The sequence below is a fragment of the Doryrhamphus excisus genome, linkage group LG16 (genome assembly GCF_037039965.1).
Source record: "Doryrhamphus excisus strain RoL-2023G ecotype Guam linkage group LG16, RoL_Dexc_Guam_v1.1, whole genome shotgun sequence".
NCBI lineage: Eukaryota > Metazoa > Chordata > Actinopteri > Syngnathiformes > Syngnathidae > Doryrhamphus > Doryrhamphus excisus.
In genome coordinates this window covers 18818387-18833788 of record NC_136372.1, presented here as the reverse complement: position 1 = coordinate 18833788, position 15402 = coordinate 18818387, and the positions used below count along the sequence as shown (strand labels likewise).

Genomic DNA, 15402 nt, shown 5'->3' with positions numbered 1-15402 from the left:
TAAAGAACTCAACCAAAAATATCAATAACCCTGGTGGGCATGGACCGGGACAAGTAGAACTGCTGGCCAGGTAGAACTGCTGGCCAGGTAGAACTGCTGGCCCAGGTAGAACTGCTGGCCCAGGTAGAACTGCTGGCCCAGGTAGAACTGCTGGCCCAGGTAGAACTGCTGGCCCAGGTAGAACTGCTGGCCCAGGTAGAACTGTTGGCCCAGGTAGAACTGTTGGCCAGGTAGAACTGCTGGCCAGGTAGAACTGCTGGCCAGGTAGAACTGCTGGCCCAGGGCCAGTGGAAAGGCCGCAACCAGCAGGGAAGCATTAAGAGTGGAACATTGTCAAATGAAGATTGATGACTCGGCAGTCCTTATCAGTTGGAGATGATTAACTGGGATGGAGGAGCAAGTACTGGGCTACAGTCGTGGCCAGAGATCGTTCTTAAACAAGTATTTGTTAAACATCTTGTGAAACCCAGAATCCAAGTCAGTTAAGGTTTGGCCACAAAGGCTTTTATTCCAAATGCAAACCAGATGACGATGTTGCAATATCCATAACCGCGCCAGTGGGGCTGCATGACATGCTGCATGACATGCTGCATGACATGCTGCATGACATGCTGCATGACATGCTGCATGACATGCTGCATGACATGCTGCATGACATGCTGCATGACATGCTGCATGACATGCTGCATGACATGCTGCATGACATGCTGCATGACATGCTGCATGACATGCTGCATGACATGCTGCATGACATGCTGCATGACATGCTACGGCGTGTGTCACAACGCTGGTCACGTTTTCCCAAACAGCCATTATTGTTGAAATAGCTGGCAACACATGTCAGTACAACATAATGGTGTCGTGCTCCAAGCTGTACACTGGCTACTCTAAGTCACTGTTCTCCTCTAAGAAAAGAGACTCCACTGTGAGGAGCCATGTTTGATTCCGTCCCTTTAAAGTTATCACGTATGTACGGCGCCTAAGGGCTGACCGGCCTTCCCTGACAAACATCTGAAAAAAAGACATTTTGTGAGCAAGGTGTGATTTACGTTTGGCTGAGGAATGCGTCTGTGTTTTCTATACGTTTACTAGCGGGGGAGGGGGGGGCATCCCATGTTCCCATGTTTCCATATTCCCATGTTATGTGGAGCACAACACTGGACCTTCAGCATGCCCGGCCTGTCTGGAAAAATCAATAAATGTCACTCTCCTCCTCGCTGGGATGGATGGGAAATATGTGAAATGTCAGCTGACGGGTCAAAGGTTAGCTTGTTGTACTGCTTGAGCTGGACCAGATTCCAAGCCAGACAGGGAAAGGGACACGGAGACGGTTCTCAACAGAATGTGCAGCGACCTGGAAAACACAACTTGAACAGACACAGAGGCCTCCTCCAAGGCGGAATGTTGGTCTGGATGGAGTTGGGATACGGCATGTTCACCTCCAGCATCCGTCCAAAGTCTGGAGACACCTTCTCGGTGAATAGCATGACAAAGTCATTCCGAACGTCCGCTAACGTTTATAGACGCTTACAGTCTGTAGACACCTTCATATTTAATAGCATGAGACAGTGTCTCAAAACATTTGACTGGTACATGTCATAAGTTTATAGACACAATAGCACATAATGTCTATAACAATAGCACACAAGAGTGTCTCAAAACATTTGACTGATAAGTTTATAGACATTTATGTATTCAATAGCATGAGAAGGTGTCTCAAAACTTTCAAGTGGTACATGTCATAAGTTTATAGACGCCATATAATTCCCTGTGCTAAACAAAGCAAACCAAATCTGACATCAGACATATTCTCTCTCACATCCTTAAAACTGCCTCGTGCACGATTGCGTAATTGTACTGACAAACAGACACAAGGGCGGTTTGGTTGCGCAATATCAGACACAATAAGAAAGGTTTGGACACCAGTAGTAATACAGGATGCAGAGGAAGAGCGCATGGACGACCAAATATGGAGACATCCTTGTGACCTCATCATCTCCTCCTCCTGCTTTCCTTTCCACTGTGACCTAGTCTCCCTTTGCAGGGTGTGGCCGTCACTCAGGGTGTGTCCGGCTATTATATCATGCAGTCAAGGAGAAAGGCAGCCATTGACCTCAGCCGTGTAAACGGTAAATGGAAATGGTCCAATTCCTAGTGCTACCACACTGACAGCGCTATTGGACGGCTCCATAGTACTTGTACTACTTTGGATAGTACTTGTACTACTTTGCCACTGTTCATTTTATATGGGGCAGGTACATTTTGGATGGCGTGAACAAGTGGACGAGTGAACAACGGCAATAGAGGAGAGAAAGGGAGTGCTCCGAAGCTGAATCTACTCTAACAATGAGTCACTTTTATTGCAAATGTTAATCCCAGGTGGGTGAAAAGGGGGCATGGCCGTATGAATGGCTTGCTGTGAGAGACATATTGATCAGCCAATACTAGTAGTTATCATCGGTACAAAGCAGCGTACATGCGTCTACTGCAGTCAACCGCAGACACGCCCATCAGGTGCAGCACGCCCGTCTGACCCAGATCCCGTGTGAAAACAATAGCGTTGGTTCCTTCAACTAAGCCGTCCACCACAGTGACTTCACACAAACCGCCTCAACTGGTACGAAAAGCCGCTTCTGGAATCTTGGAAGAATATGGAGGAGCAACTCCGGCATAATTGTCTGTCTCGCCCATGGTCTTCCTTTGCTTTGCTAATCAGTACACAGGAAGGAGTGATAAGACTGTTGAGTGAAGGGAATGTAGGAAAGCGTCCCCTTGCTCATTTACCATGGGTGGTGCTTTGATAAGAGCCTACATAGCAGCATGGCGTCTGGAGGTGGGCCAAGTGTTTGGAACAGAAATACAGCTATGAATGTACTGTAAACACCAAATAGTGGTTGGCGGGAGCCAACAATCACACACAAGAAGAGGTTATTGTGGCCTGCATCTCGGCCTCGCTGCGAGCGTCAACACTTTCAGGCCCTGAGAAAAGCAAACAAGCTGCTGGAGTCACAAGAAGAATTCTGCAGCTCTGCCGTTTCGACAGCAGCCCTTGCACCACGTTTTTGCCTTATATGGTCACAAGAGACGGCTGAGTAACACACACACACACACACACACGGCAGGGTGGGGAGGATGGAGGCGTGGTCTATTGTGTTTGGCGGAAGAGGTGTAGAGTTTCATCAACCTTTGGAGCCTGTCGTCATTTCTGTGCAGACGTGAGGAATATGACCTGTGTGTGTTTAGACATGGCCGATCATTAACAATCATGCCTGGTTGGGACCCACACATCCCAAAAGTATGCTAGGAATGTCTTTTCATCCGGCCCGTTGGCTGGTACCTATTAGAGTACGGCTGGTGGAATTCCCCTGCCTGTGGCTCAGCATCAAAGGCAGTATCGCTACAAGTACCAAGTACTTCTGGTGGCTCAGCATCAAAGGCAGTATCGCTACAAGTACCAAGTACTTCTGGTACCAGAGTACCAGTGGGCCCAGGCTTCCGTCTACTGTGGGTTCTGGAAGACAGCAATGATGAGATGAAGGCATAAAGGCTTCTGTGGTTCCTTGGCGGACTTTGTTCACCCATCCATGCAGTGATGCCATCAACGGCGGTATCGCTACAAGTACAAGGAGTTGTCAGATAAACGCCAATCTTCAAGCGGCCAATGACGATCCAGATAAAATGCTTCTCCGGTTCCTTGGTGGACTTTGTTTACTTGGGGACATTTGCTATCTATGGCACACATTTATAGACGTGACCCGGAACACAGCAAGCGTTCCGGCTATTTGGGAGCACGTACCCCTGCCAGGAGTGGACCCCCTAATAATCCTGAATCTTAAGGCATCTCATGGACTCATGGAACGCAGGCGCCCATTTGGATGTCTTTATTCCATCATGTGGCCGTGTTGGCAGAACAGCATCATTACAGTAATACAGGAGGTCAAATTTGCAATTCTTGCCCATCGGGACCCCCAAGTGCACCCCCCCATTATTATTAGGCATATTGGTATCAAAGGAGCCTGGCTTGGTGGCTCGTCATGTTAGAAAAATGTCACCATCTCATGGACGAAAGCAGGAACTACAGCGGATTCATGTTGATGAACCTTCTTTAGGACTTGGACTATAAAGGTCCATCCCTCATGGTACACAGTACATAGTACACAGTACACAGTACAAGAGTACCCTGGGCTGAATGAAAGCGGTCGGAGGTGGCAAGGAGACAGGAAGTGCTTACTAAAGGTCGGAGGCACACACCCATGACTAGACTATGAAAGAGAAAGCGAAAGCGATGAATAGCAGCCTCGGGTCTCGGGAAGGCCGTGAGTCTGGGGTCAAGCCTTCACCGCTAAACCCGGCCCCTGAAGGCCGGCACCGCCGCTTTACTGTCCAATCACCTTGCTGACAAATGAGTCCAGTTCATCGTCATCTTTGATCCCCACAAAATGGTCGACAACATCGCCTCCTCTCATGGCGAGGACCGTTGGGACAGCAGAAACCTGAAGGCAAACAGGAGACCAACGCCGCAGTTGTTCTACGTGCATTCATCATGGCTGTCAAGGTCATCACCTTCAGCTCTAAAGATTCATTATATTTGTCTGCTTTCATACCCTGGTATGGTGCTGCCACGTCAGAATGCATACAGTTATGGAATTGAACATGTTTTAAATGTCAGTTCATACTGGCGGCCACAGGAGGGCGCCCCAGGCTACTCGGTGATGTCCAAGAGATGGTCAACGTGCTAACTGATCACTCATCATTCTTGGAATTGTATCAAATGTGCAATATAGTGCATCCGGAAAGCATTCCCTTTTCCACGTTACGTTACATGACAAGCGTACTTACTGTTTACAATGGAAATGTATTTCAAATAAAGAAGGTAAGACACCACAGGTATTCCCATCCCAGAAGTATTCCCATCTTTCACATCCAGCATGGCAGACCTTCATTTGAGCGCTTTAGCTCATCCTGCTCTGCAGCGCCTCCCAAGCGCCATCAGACTGGATGGGAAGCGCGGGAGTGCAGCCATTGTCTGAGCTCTCCGCCGATGCCAAACATAACTTGTGTTCATTTTTTTATTTGCATAAAATGTTCCCGTCATCTTTTTGTGGCACTGAGTGTTTTTGACAACAACATGGACTGTGTCGAAGAAGAAGTGCTGGGAATACTTCATGGATGCACTACGCTGCACTGGAACATCACATGACCCCTGTGCCAGATTGACCTATGACCGAGTTATTCAATAAAATACTCCAAGTGTATCCCTGAGTAGACAAGAATAGTAATAAATACGGTGTGAAACTCACCCCATACTCGATGGCCAGGTCTGTGTGGTCGTCAATGTCTACTTTTGCCATGGCAACACGGCCTTTTTGTTTGGCAACGGCCTTCTCCAACCTGGGCCCCAGGATCTTACAAGGACCGCACCACCTGAAAGAATGACAGGAACACTCAGGATTTGCTGGATTAGCTGTGGGGAAGTGTATCCATCCTTTTCCAATCCTGTCCTTTAAAAGGGATGAGAGTCTCTCCGTAGGAATGTTCTGAATTAGCAGATACATTTTTATTTAGACTACAATCTGGCAAAGATGGAATAAACAGCCCTTCCGTTTGGCCTTAACAGTCACATTCACCGATTCCACGTCATCATCACAATTCCCTTGGTGACAGCCGTCAGTAGGACTCCGAGGAATCTCATAGAAGATGGTTTCAGAAACACTTATCTTTACTTTAGATGAGAATTCTTAACTGACCAAGGTCAAGGGTCGTCATAAGATCAATCAGTGGGTGTTCCATTACCTCTCCAACCCAATCATTGAGAAACGTCATCACATGACCCGGTGGGGCGGTACTCACTGTGCATGGAAGTCGATGAGCACAGGAAGTTGACTGTTGACGACTCTCTCTGTGAAATCTTCATTATCCTGCACATTGAAGGAGACCTGGCGATGGGGGGCGTGGGGGACAGCGTGTGAGGGGGACAGGAGGGAGACCCGGGCCGTGGAAGATTGCAAGGAGGTGGACAGGGAACTGGAGGCGATGGCGGCAGAGGACACCGGGAGGCGGCGGATCTCTTTGGAGGAAAGCGTCCAGATCCTGCGTGCTAGCAGCCGATGAGCCATCTAAGGGAAGACAAGGGAAGACGGAATAAACCAACATTCCATGTTAGGATTCCATAGCCGGCGTGAAGCTACTTTGGCTTCCAGTCACAAGGGAAGAAACAGACCGCCTCCAAAAACGATTATACAGATTATTCATGTCATTAATTCAGATTTTTCATAACTAGGCTTATCGATTAAAAGGTTGTATTTGTGTCCTGTGTTTTATCGTGATCGTGGAGCAGTATCGGCCCCCACCACCACCACCAACAACATGGCCTGCCAAGTGTCCTGCCGAGCTTCCAAGGAGGCTTAAACAGCCTTGACAGGAAAGTTCAGCTATTTTAACAACGCTAGCATACATTTAAAACTGTCAAACGTTGCCTTTATCGTACCTTCTACACACCCGAGAGCCATTATACTGTAGTATACTAATACTGCTAATACTGCTAATACTGCTAATACTGCGTACTATCCTTCCTCCATGAACACATGACGTCTGACTTTGCCCTCTTCGCCCTCCTCTTCCCCAAACCTTACCTAAGCACCGTAGGTCCCTCTAAACTTACACTAAATAGTCCAAACGGAGCCGACACAAGCACCAAACTGCCACATGAGAACTAAACAAATCAAACAAGGCGTATATTTCACATTTGTACCTTTCTGTCGGGATATCGGTGCACTTGGTCTCCAGGACCAGAGGAGTACTTCCGGTGCAGCTTGGCAGCATTTATTGGCTGGCGTGGCGACCAGCGCCATCTCATGGTCAAATCAGGAAGTACATGGTACTGCACGGCAAGATGGCAAATAGACGGATGGATAAATGATATAAATGGCGGCTACTGGATATGGACGACAAACAGAGGAATGGCTGTTTGTATCCGGGGCAGGGAAGGAAGTGAGGCAGACGTCGAAGCAGGGACGGAAGCAGTTTGCTAGCTAACATCTGTCAGTCACGAACCCCACCTGCTTCCTGAAAACAGCCCCCACCATCTTGTCCTTTTGCTTTTACCACCACAAGATGCCGGACACAACTTTCTTCATCGTAGTCTGAAGTTATTAATGGCGGTCGGTTGTTTATTCCTTACCTCTCCTGTTGGGACATGATTTCTCCAGCAGAGGGCGCCGTGCAAAGAGTTGGTGGTGTTGGACATGGGGGGGGGGGGCGCTTTGGGGCCTGCAGATGTTCCGATGTTCCGTTACCAAGTAAAAACAGGACCAGTGTTGCTGATACGAGCAACAGGAAGTAAACAAAAGCCATCTTCTCTGGGCTGTCATGGTCACCAACATGGAGACGTACACAACGTGAGAGGAACACCAAAGGCGTGTGCTTGGTATCGCTGGTCTGGACTCTGGGCCGACCTGCCCACTGCTGGATGTGTTGGACTGAGGCCGTCGGGTCTAAACAGAGCTGGGCTCTATGAGCCGGCCGGGGGGAGGGGGGGGTCTATGTCAGGACCAGAACACACAGGCCTCAGTCCGTCTTACCGCTCGCTCACAGAGCTGTCCCGCTCATGTTTACCCTCAAACGCAGCCCAAACTGTTTGTGAGTGAGGCTCCTTTTTCAAGGTATCTGGCCCCCGCCGCCCCCCCTTTTTGCCAAATAAACACCGCACCGGAAATTGCAGGGATATCTGGGATTTTTGAGAGGTCCCAATGGAAAGCAGGACAGGCCCCGAACAAGGGTGCTCTCTGTGACACCTTGGAGGTGAGGGGAGGGCGAAGACTGGGAGGGGGGCAGGGTTTGGGCATCAGAGAGGGGGGTGTGACCTCGGGCATGATCCCTCGCTAACGGGTAGGGGTGACCCAGTTTCCTCTCACCCTGCCGAGGTTGACCTCAGCCCAGCAGGCCACCCGGGTCCCAAATCAAGAGGAAATGCTGGGCAAGCCGTGGACCGTCACATGACACAGATCACATGACAACTTGTCACGGCGGCGGGAGAACAGGAATGTGGTATAATCACTTCAAATTCTATCATGGAGGTTTGAGTCTGTGGAGAGGCAAGCATCACCTCCGAGGAAGGGGGGTTGTCCAAAGTGCGGCCCGCAGCGCATTCTAATGATAGCATTCATTAGTTAATGATAGCATTCATTAATTCATGATAGCATGAATCAATTCATGATAGCATGGATCAATTCATGATCATGGTCATGGTCCACATATCACCATCGGTAAGGACTGATGGACATATGGGCGTGTCTGAGGCCTAAATGAGGTGTGGATGCCAGTGGGAATGCCAATGGGAATGCCAATGGGAATGCTTTGAGTTCTGGTCCGCCAGCCAGTCCCAGGTCCTGAATACACACCTGCCTTCTTTTCTTTCATTTCCCAACAAAAGAGGCGTTGTGCAACTGTGAAAATGTCCGTTTGGGTTCCACTAAGTACTTTTGGTTTTTCTTCCTGCTAATATTTCCTCAGCTGCAGGCATGTGCTCCGCACCCCTCCCATCCCTATGGATACGTCCTCCTCGTCATCCTTGTTTTTAAGGCCTTTCTGCCGCTGCCCGACTTTTCTACCTGCTTCCTGTCTTGGCCGTTCAATAGCACGGCCGAGGGGGAGGGCCACCCCCACGGACGTTGGCCGTGTCCGTGGAGACGCTACCAGGGCAAGTTGTCCCTGGTAGGTTTGTTGTTTCGTTTGGGACAGAAGCCATGAGGCAAAAAGGCCGTGATGAAGGAAGCGACATTGATGGCAAGGAAAAACACGCTAGCGTGTTTGCGTGAGCCTCCGCTTGCTTTTACAACCTCATTTTCTCCTGACGCAGTGGCTTGTTGACACGGCCATGTTACATCACCTCCCTGACAGAGATGGATGGCGGGGGCGGAGGATGGAGGTTGGCCAGAAGCATCGTTTTGGGCTCTCTAAGCCTCTTTGTGTGTGTGTGTGTGTGTGTGTGTGTGTGTGTGTGTGTGCGTGTGTGTGTCAGCACATTTCCAGCAGTATCATACCTGTCAACATTTGCACCAGAAAATAAGGTCGATTTTCCCCAAGTTAAAGAGCTGCGTGCCCACTGCCAACATGCCGCACCGTACCGTACCGCACCGTACCGTACCGTACCGTACCGTACCAGGCTGACCTGCCCTGCTGGACAGGAAACTACAACTTAAAGCACAGCAACAGCTCCAGCAACACACCAGCATGCGTCTTATTTCTGTCTTTCTTTGATCAAGTCTACTATATGAAGTAGTATGAGTGCAAAGGTGAATATAGGGGTGTTATATCATGCCCAGTGGCTCTAGTCATGGATTTAGAAGGCAGTAAACAGGTTTTGTATGCTGTAACTAGAAATCTATAGCAATAAGGAAGTCAGGTTTGGAAGTAAAGAACAAGGCCTTACTGTACTTACAGTACGCTAGGTCTGGGCCTGCTGGTATACGAGGTGAGGAACGCCTCCGTGTTGCATCCTGCTGTACTCAAGCCAAGATATACAGATGCCAGAAACGACATGCAAGCGTCACCTGAAGGCCAACCGACCGTCAGCCATGCAGAATGACCAGACTTGCCAGCCCGGCAACTCTTGACTTCACGAGGAGGTCATTGAACGGCTGACAGGTTGGACGTGTTTGCAGCAGGTGTGCACATACGGTGGATGCGTGTCCATGTTTACACTGGAAGCAGGAAGGGGGCATGCCTTGCTCCTTGGCAGAAATGACTCAGAATTGGACAGCATCCTTGAAAGGAAAACAACAACACGGATGAAGGCTTGTGTATCAACGTTGGCTGTCGGCTCAGGGAGGATGGACTTCCTGACAAGATGACAGGAAGATTATCCAGGTTGGTTCTGCTAGAAACCACCACTGAGCAAAAGAAGTCAAGGCTGGTGTGCGCGTGCGCGTGCGTAGGTGGCCTGGGAACCAATAAAAGGGATGTGGACAGGCTCGTGACAGGATATCTTCGGTATTTGGCCGATCAGGTGATTTAGGATTCTTTTACGTTAGCAACAACAGCTAGCAGGCAGAAGCTACGCGTGTGAAAAGAAGATGAAAACATGACAAATATTATTTTCACTTGATCATAAGTAAACAAACACCCAAAGTTGCTCGTCTCTGGAATGTAGTAATTCCCAATTTATGAATGACCGCATTCATCCACGGCCCCGCCCTCCAGGAGTCTCTCTCTGAGCCACGCCTCTCGTCACCTTATTTGGGCGCCTCGGCTCACGCCCGTATCCTAATTGGCCGGGGGAAGCTCAGTGGGCGTGGCTACTATAAAAAGCCCCGCGCTCATATAAAAACAAGCCGAAGGTTTGAATCGATGAAATTTAACAAGCGATGGCGGACATTTGGTGATCACTGAGGAGTCGGATATAATCTTTGTGGATAAAATCTATTCTTTTTATACCGGAAGCGGATTTATTGGCCTGTTCCAAGCCACCTTTGGGGCCTGTATGTGAATCGGCTGACAGCATGGGGGTGCTGCTGTTCCTTGCGGTCATACAAGCCGTGGAGGTCGGGATGGTGAGTGTGGGACTTTCTTTCTTTCTTTCTGTTTATATGTCTTTCTTTCTGTCTTTCTGTCTTTCTTTCTGTCTTTCTTTCTGTCTTTCTTTCTGTCTTTCTTTCTGTCTTTCTTTCTGTCTTTCTTTCTGTCTTTCTTTCTGTCTTTCTGTCTGTCTTTCTTTCTGTCTTTCTGTCTTTCTTTCTGTCTTTCTTTCTGTCTTTCTTTCTGTCTTTCTTTCTGTCTTGTTATTGTTTGTTGGTGTGAATATTGTTTTATGAGATGATTCCATGTGAGAGGCTATTGTTTGCTAATTCTACCTGTCATGCCTCCAGCTATTATTATTATTATTATTATTATTATTATTATTATTATTATTATTATTATTAAGTCCCTGTCCTTCATCCAGGTGTCTGCAGAGTGCCCAGTGGTGTGCGAGTGCCCAGCCGGGCCCCCGTCCTGTCCCCCGGGGGTGAGTTCTGTGCCGGATGGGTGCGGCTGCTGCAAAGTGTGTGCCGCACAGCTGAACCAGGACTGCCAGGAAGGAAGACCCTGCGACCACCACAAAGGCCTGGAGTGCAACTACGGCAACGATGTGGGTCGGACCCACGGCATCTGCAGGGGTGCGTATGGAGAAAGGGGGGCGGGGGGTGGGGGGGGTTACCTCAGGGAATGTGTAACTTCAGGGTGGGGGAGCCTGGCTCCTGAGCCAAAGGGCCGGACTTGGTCTTTGATAGGACCTTTGGAAAACAGAGCACCTTCAGGAGCGGCACGCTGAAACCCGGCCAAGTCCGGGATTTACACAAGTCCTTTACACAAGTCCTTCAGTGTGTACACAAACAGCCGTGGTATTTTATGGGGGTGTTTCCAATAAAGGGGGTATCCGGGTGTTCTGTGGGGGCGTCCCACATCAAAATTCCTTTCTGGGCTAAGAATAGAGCTTCGGAGTTAGCATGTCCTCTTGCTGCTTTGAGATCTCCATCCTCCCGTTTGGAAGATGTCCGCCCCCTGACCAGCTTGTCTTTCGTCTCCCAGCAAGGGCAGAGGGCCGGTCCTGCGAATACGACGGGCGGATCTACCAAAACGGCGAGAATTTCCACGCCGGTTGCAAGCACCAGTGCACCTGCATAGACGGGGCAGTGGGTTGCGTGCCCCTGTGCCCCGACCGTGTGCCCTTGGCGTCCCCTTCCTGCCCCGCCCCCCACCTGGTCAAGGTGCCCGGCCAGTGCTGCCTCAGCATCGACTGCCACAAGGGCTCCACCGTCGTGCCCCCGCCTTACCCGCCCTACCCCTTCATGCGCTACCCGGCCTACCCCCACCCCCACCCCAAACCGTACCACAAGCCGTACCCCTACAAGCCCCAAAACGGGATGGACGCCCTGGGGAACGAGCTGATGGAGGTGGGACGCAAATGGGACAAGCGGCGCGGCCACAAGCACCTGGCGGGTAGGTACGAGTGCTGCGTACGAGTGCCGACTGTTTCCTGTGCGAAGTCAGGTATCGTGTTTACGCACAAACGGCCCCACTGTCAGCCTTCCTGTGGGTGTGGGTGGATGTGTGGGTGGGTGGGTGTGTGTGGCAGCTTTACGTGTGGCTTGTTTTCCACTGGCTCCCTGCACACCAGAGGAGCTCACACACACGCCCATGCCCCCCCCCCCCCCCCCACACCCACCGGTCTCCCACAGCACATACCTGTGTCACCCTGCCTTGCCTCCCTCTAATCACCCTGTTAGTGTTGCCCCTTCCTGAATGAAGCCAGTGTGCTTTGCATCTCTATTTGCTTCTGCTACCCCCCCGCTGCTCTAACTCTCCAACTCCTCGTTTAACATTTCTTCTCTGACAATTCCTGTTTGCTCCTCAACATCTCTCTGGTCGTGTCCCTCAGCGTGGAGGCAGGGAGGAGACGAGTGCGTGGTCCAGACCACTTCCTGGTCCCAGTGTTCTCGCAGCTGTGGGATGGGCATCTCCTCCCGCGTCACCAACGACAACGCTCGCTGTAAGCTAATCAAGGAAAGTCGTCTGTGCAACGTACGGCCCTGCAGCTCCATGGCCATCCCCGTCAAGGTGAGGAACCCTAACCCACCACCTCTTGTCCTCCTTCGGGTCACAAGGCAGCTAGAGATTAGACCCGGCCCGCTCGGGTCAGCAGCCAATCACAGCACACGACATGCACACACCTATGGATAACTTTGGGATGCGGGAGGAGAACATGGGATGGGGAGAACATGCCAAGATGATTCCTGACATGCTGGTCTTCTAGCGAAGGATTTGTCTCAACGGATCAGCAGTAATATCCGCGCTTGCACGCGACCATTTGCTGCTATTATACACAATCATAATACTATCATACTGCTATCATACTACTATCATACTACTATCATACTACTATCATAGAGGATCATACTACAATCATACTACTATCATAGAGGATCATACTACAATCATACTACTATCATAGAGGATCATACTACAATCATACTACTATCATACTACAATCATAGAGGATCATACTACATACTACTATCATAGAGGATCATACTACAATCATACTACTATCATAGAGGATCATACTACAATCATACTACTATCATAGAGGATCATACTACAATCATACTACTATCATAGAGGATCATACTACAATCATACTACTATCATAGAGGATCATACTACAATCATACTACTATCATACTACAATCATAGAGGATCATACTACATACTACTATCATAGAGGATCATACTACAATCATACTACTATCATAGAGGATCATACTACAATCATACTACTATCATAGAGGATCATACTACAATCATACTACTATCATAGAGGATCATACTACAATCATACTACTATCATAGAGGATCATACTACAATCATACTACAATCATAGAGGATCATACTACAATCATACTACTATCATAGAGGATCATACTACAATCATACTACTATCATAGAGGATCATACTACAATCATACTACTATCATAGAGGATCATACTACAATCATACTACTATCATAGAGGATCATACTACAATCATACTACTATCATACCAGACTAGGATAGAAGTGCTCTGCTGTTTTTAAGGACCAACCGCAAAAACACAAACTGACAAGTATTTTCTGTAGTTTTATAGGAATGTGGTGCAAAAACGATGTTTTATTTTATTTCTATTTGTAGCGTGTAGGAATGACAGGAGTTTTCGGGCAGTTTTTTGTAAGGATTTCTCCCCCTTTCTCCCCCATCACAGAAAGGCCGGAAGTGCTCCCGAACCCACAAAGCCCCCGAGCCGCAGCGCCTGTCCTACGCCGGCTGCAGGAGCACTCGCCTGCACAGGCCCAACTACTGCGGCGTTTGTCGAGACGGCCGCTGCTGCTCGCCTCGCCGCACGCGCACGTCCAGCGTCACCTTTGCCTGCCCGGACGGCGAGCGCTTCACCAGATCCGTGATGTTCATCCAGTCGTGCAAGTGCAGCGACGAGTGCAACCACCTCAACGAGGCCGCCATGCCCCCGCAGCGATGGCTGTACGGGGACACGCACAAGTTCATGGACTAGCCGAGTGAGCCGCGCCGTCCCCGGTAGAGAATAGTCCCGAGTCCTGATTCGTGTATCCTTGACCAGATGCAAGCCGTGAGCTTCTGCATCTCCAACTTGACCAGAGCAGCTCTGCTGTAGTCTAGATTGTTTTAAAAGCCACCCCAATAGTTGCACCAAGTCACCCCCGGACGCTGAGACTTTTCTATTGGGGGGTGCCATGCAAGTAGCCGCCACACACCAACACGTACGCTGAGTTTTCGGGAATGATAGCGGATTGTTAGTAGCGACGCAGCAAGGCCGATGACGGCTTCTGGTGTGACCGCATTTGGTATTTATTCAGGCCCATTTATCGTGGGGTCACGCACACGCGGCTATCTTTGGAGCGTCACGGGCATCCCAGGGACCAAACAGCTGAGAGCCGCCAGCCATGAAGGGAGCGGACTCCCAGACTCCGGGGTCCAATCAGAGGCCTCAGCCGATGGCGGATGATGAAGGCTGCAGAGGCGGCGTGTGGAGCCTCGCTATGGAAGTCAAAGGTTGACACGGCTGGACTCGTCTCCCGCCTCATCTCCACGAGAAACTCTGGCATTTAGCAAGCACCGGAGCAACAAGCCTGGGATTCTGGCGCCTACAAGTCCACCTCCTAATTCCGGGCAAATTACAATCACGACTGGAGGAACGGCGCTCTAATAAAAATGGAAAACCCATCATTTGTGACGAGGGGGTGGAAGTGGAAACGCTCGCCTGAGTCATGAAGAAAAAACCTGTTAGTCATGCTTGTTGGGGTGCTGGGGGGGGGGTCAGAAATTGACTTTCAAGCATGAACTCGAGCAGCAAGCGTTTGAATATTTCGGGCTGGGTTCAAACTGCTGTTGCTCGGGAACCAACTATGGCGTTTGTTTTGTTCCAAGGACAAACTAGAGCATCAGCGTCCACGTGGACCACCTTTGCCAGCTGTACTGAAAGTCCATGTGTATCTTAACCCAGACCTGGTCTGGGGTCAGATCCTTGACATGCGGCCGCATGCTAATGCCAACACGGACTCCTGTAATCATCCTGTACAGCATGTCTCCTCCATTAAAGACGAGTTTCTATTAGAAAGTGTTGATGGCCCCCCAAACGTGAGGAACCATGAAAGCTGTTTTGTTCCCTGGGCTATTTGGGTACTGTACATTAAACCTACATTAGTGACTGTACAGCATTCCGTTTGGCATACCGTACATCCACATCCCATCTCTACCCACTTGGGACAATCCAAGTTAAACCCTAACGATGGCCCGATTCTTCAGATGCGTGTCCCATCAGCCAAGCGTAGGACTGGTACACGCATCTCCACCTG

At 49.7% G+C, this 15402-nt stretch overlaps 2 protein-coding genes across 4 annotated transcripts; one reads left to right on the top strand and one right to left on the bottom strand.

Annotated features, from left to right (window-relative positions):
* Window positions 1-3866: 3866 nt before the first annotated feature.
* txn2 (thioredoxin 2) lies at window positions 3867-6915 on the bottom strand. 3 transcript variants are annotated; one of them, XM_058050102.2, is made up of 4 exons: window positions 6752-6915; window positions 5851-6116; window positions 5301-5424; window positions 3867-4493 (listed from the first exon to the last, which is right to left on the bottom strand). In XM_058050102.2, exons 1-4 carry the CDS (start codon window positions 6854-6856, stop codon window positions 4377-4379), a joined length of 612 nt encoding a protein of 203 aa, XP_057906085.2. In that variant the 5' UTR covers window positions 6857-6915; the 3' UTR covers window positions 3867-4376. The 3 variants fall into 3 exon arrangements, with proteins under 3 accessions (XP_057906085.2, XP_078653564.1, XP_078653565.1); XM_078797438.1 differs by having other exon boundaries at window positions 6633-6761; XM_078797439.1 differs by lacking the exon at window positions 6752-6915 and adding an exon at window positions 6662-6745.
* A 3374-nt stretch (window positions 6916-10289) lies between these two features.
* On the top strand, window positions 10290-15340 carry LOC131103633 (CCN family member 1). The gene is made up of 5 exons (XM_058050076.2): window positions 10290-10550; window positions 10940-11153; window positions 11566-11976; window positions 12416-12594; window positions 13776-15340. Exons 1-5 carry the CDS (start codon window positions 10500-10502, stop codon window positions 14079-14081), a joined length of 1161 nt encoding a protein of 386 aa, XP_057906059.2. The 5' UTR covers window positions 10290-10499; the 3' UTR covers window positions 14082-15340.
* The last annotated feature ends 62 nt before the right edge of the window (window positions 15341-15402 follow it).

Excerpts from the sequence above, each read along its gene's own strand:
- txn2 (XM_058050102.2), bottom strand. The coding sequence starts at position 6,856 with ATGAGATGGCGCTGGTCGCCACGCCAGCCAATAAATGCTGCCAAGCTG. Across the intron at positions 5,425-5,850 it reads CTCATCGACTTCCATGCACA|GTGGTGCGGTCCTTGTAAGA; the intron begins GTGAGTACCGCC and ends TCATTCTTTCAG. Across the intron at positions 4,494-5,300 it reads ACCTGGCCATCGAGTATGGG|GTTTCTGCTGTCCCAACGGT; the intron begins GTGAGTTTCACA and ends GTTTGCCTTCAG.
- LOC131103633 (XM_058050076.2), top strand. The coding sequence starts at position 10,500 with ATGGGGGTGCTGCTGTTCCTTGCGGTCATACAAGCCGTGGAGGTCGGG. Across the intron at positions 11,977-12,415 it reads CGGCCACAAGCACCTGGCGG|CGTGGAGGCAGGGAGGAGAC; the intron begins GTAGGTACGAGT and ends CGTGTCCCTCAG. Across the intron at positions 12,595-13,775 it reads CCATGGCCATCCCCGTCAAG|AAAGGCCGGAAGTGCTCCCG; the intron begins GTGAGGAACCCT and ends CCCCCATCACAG.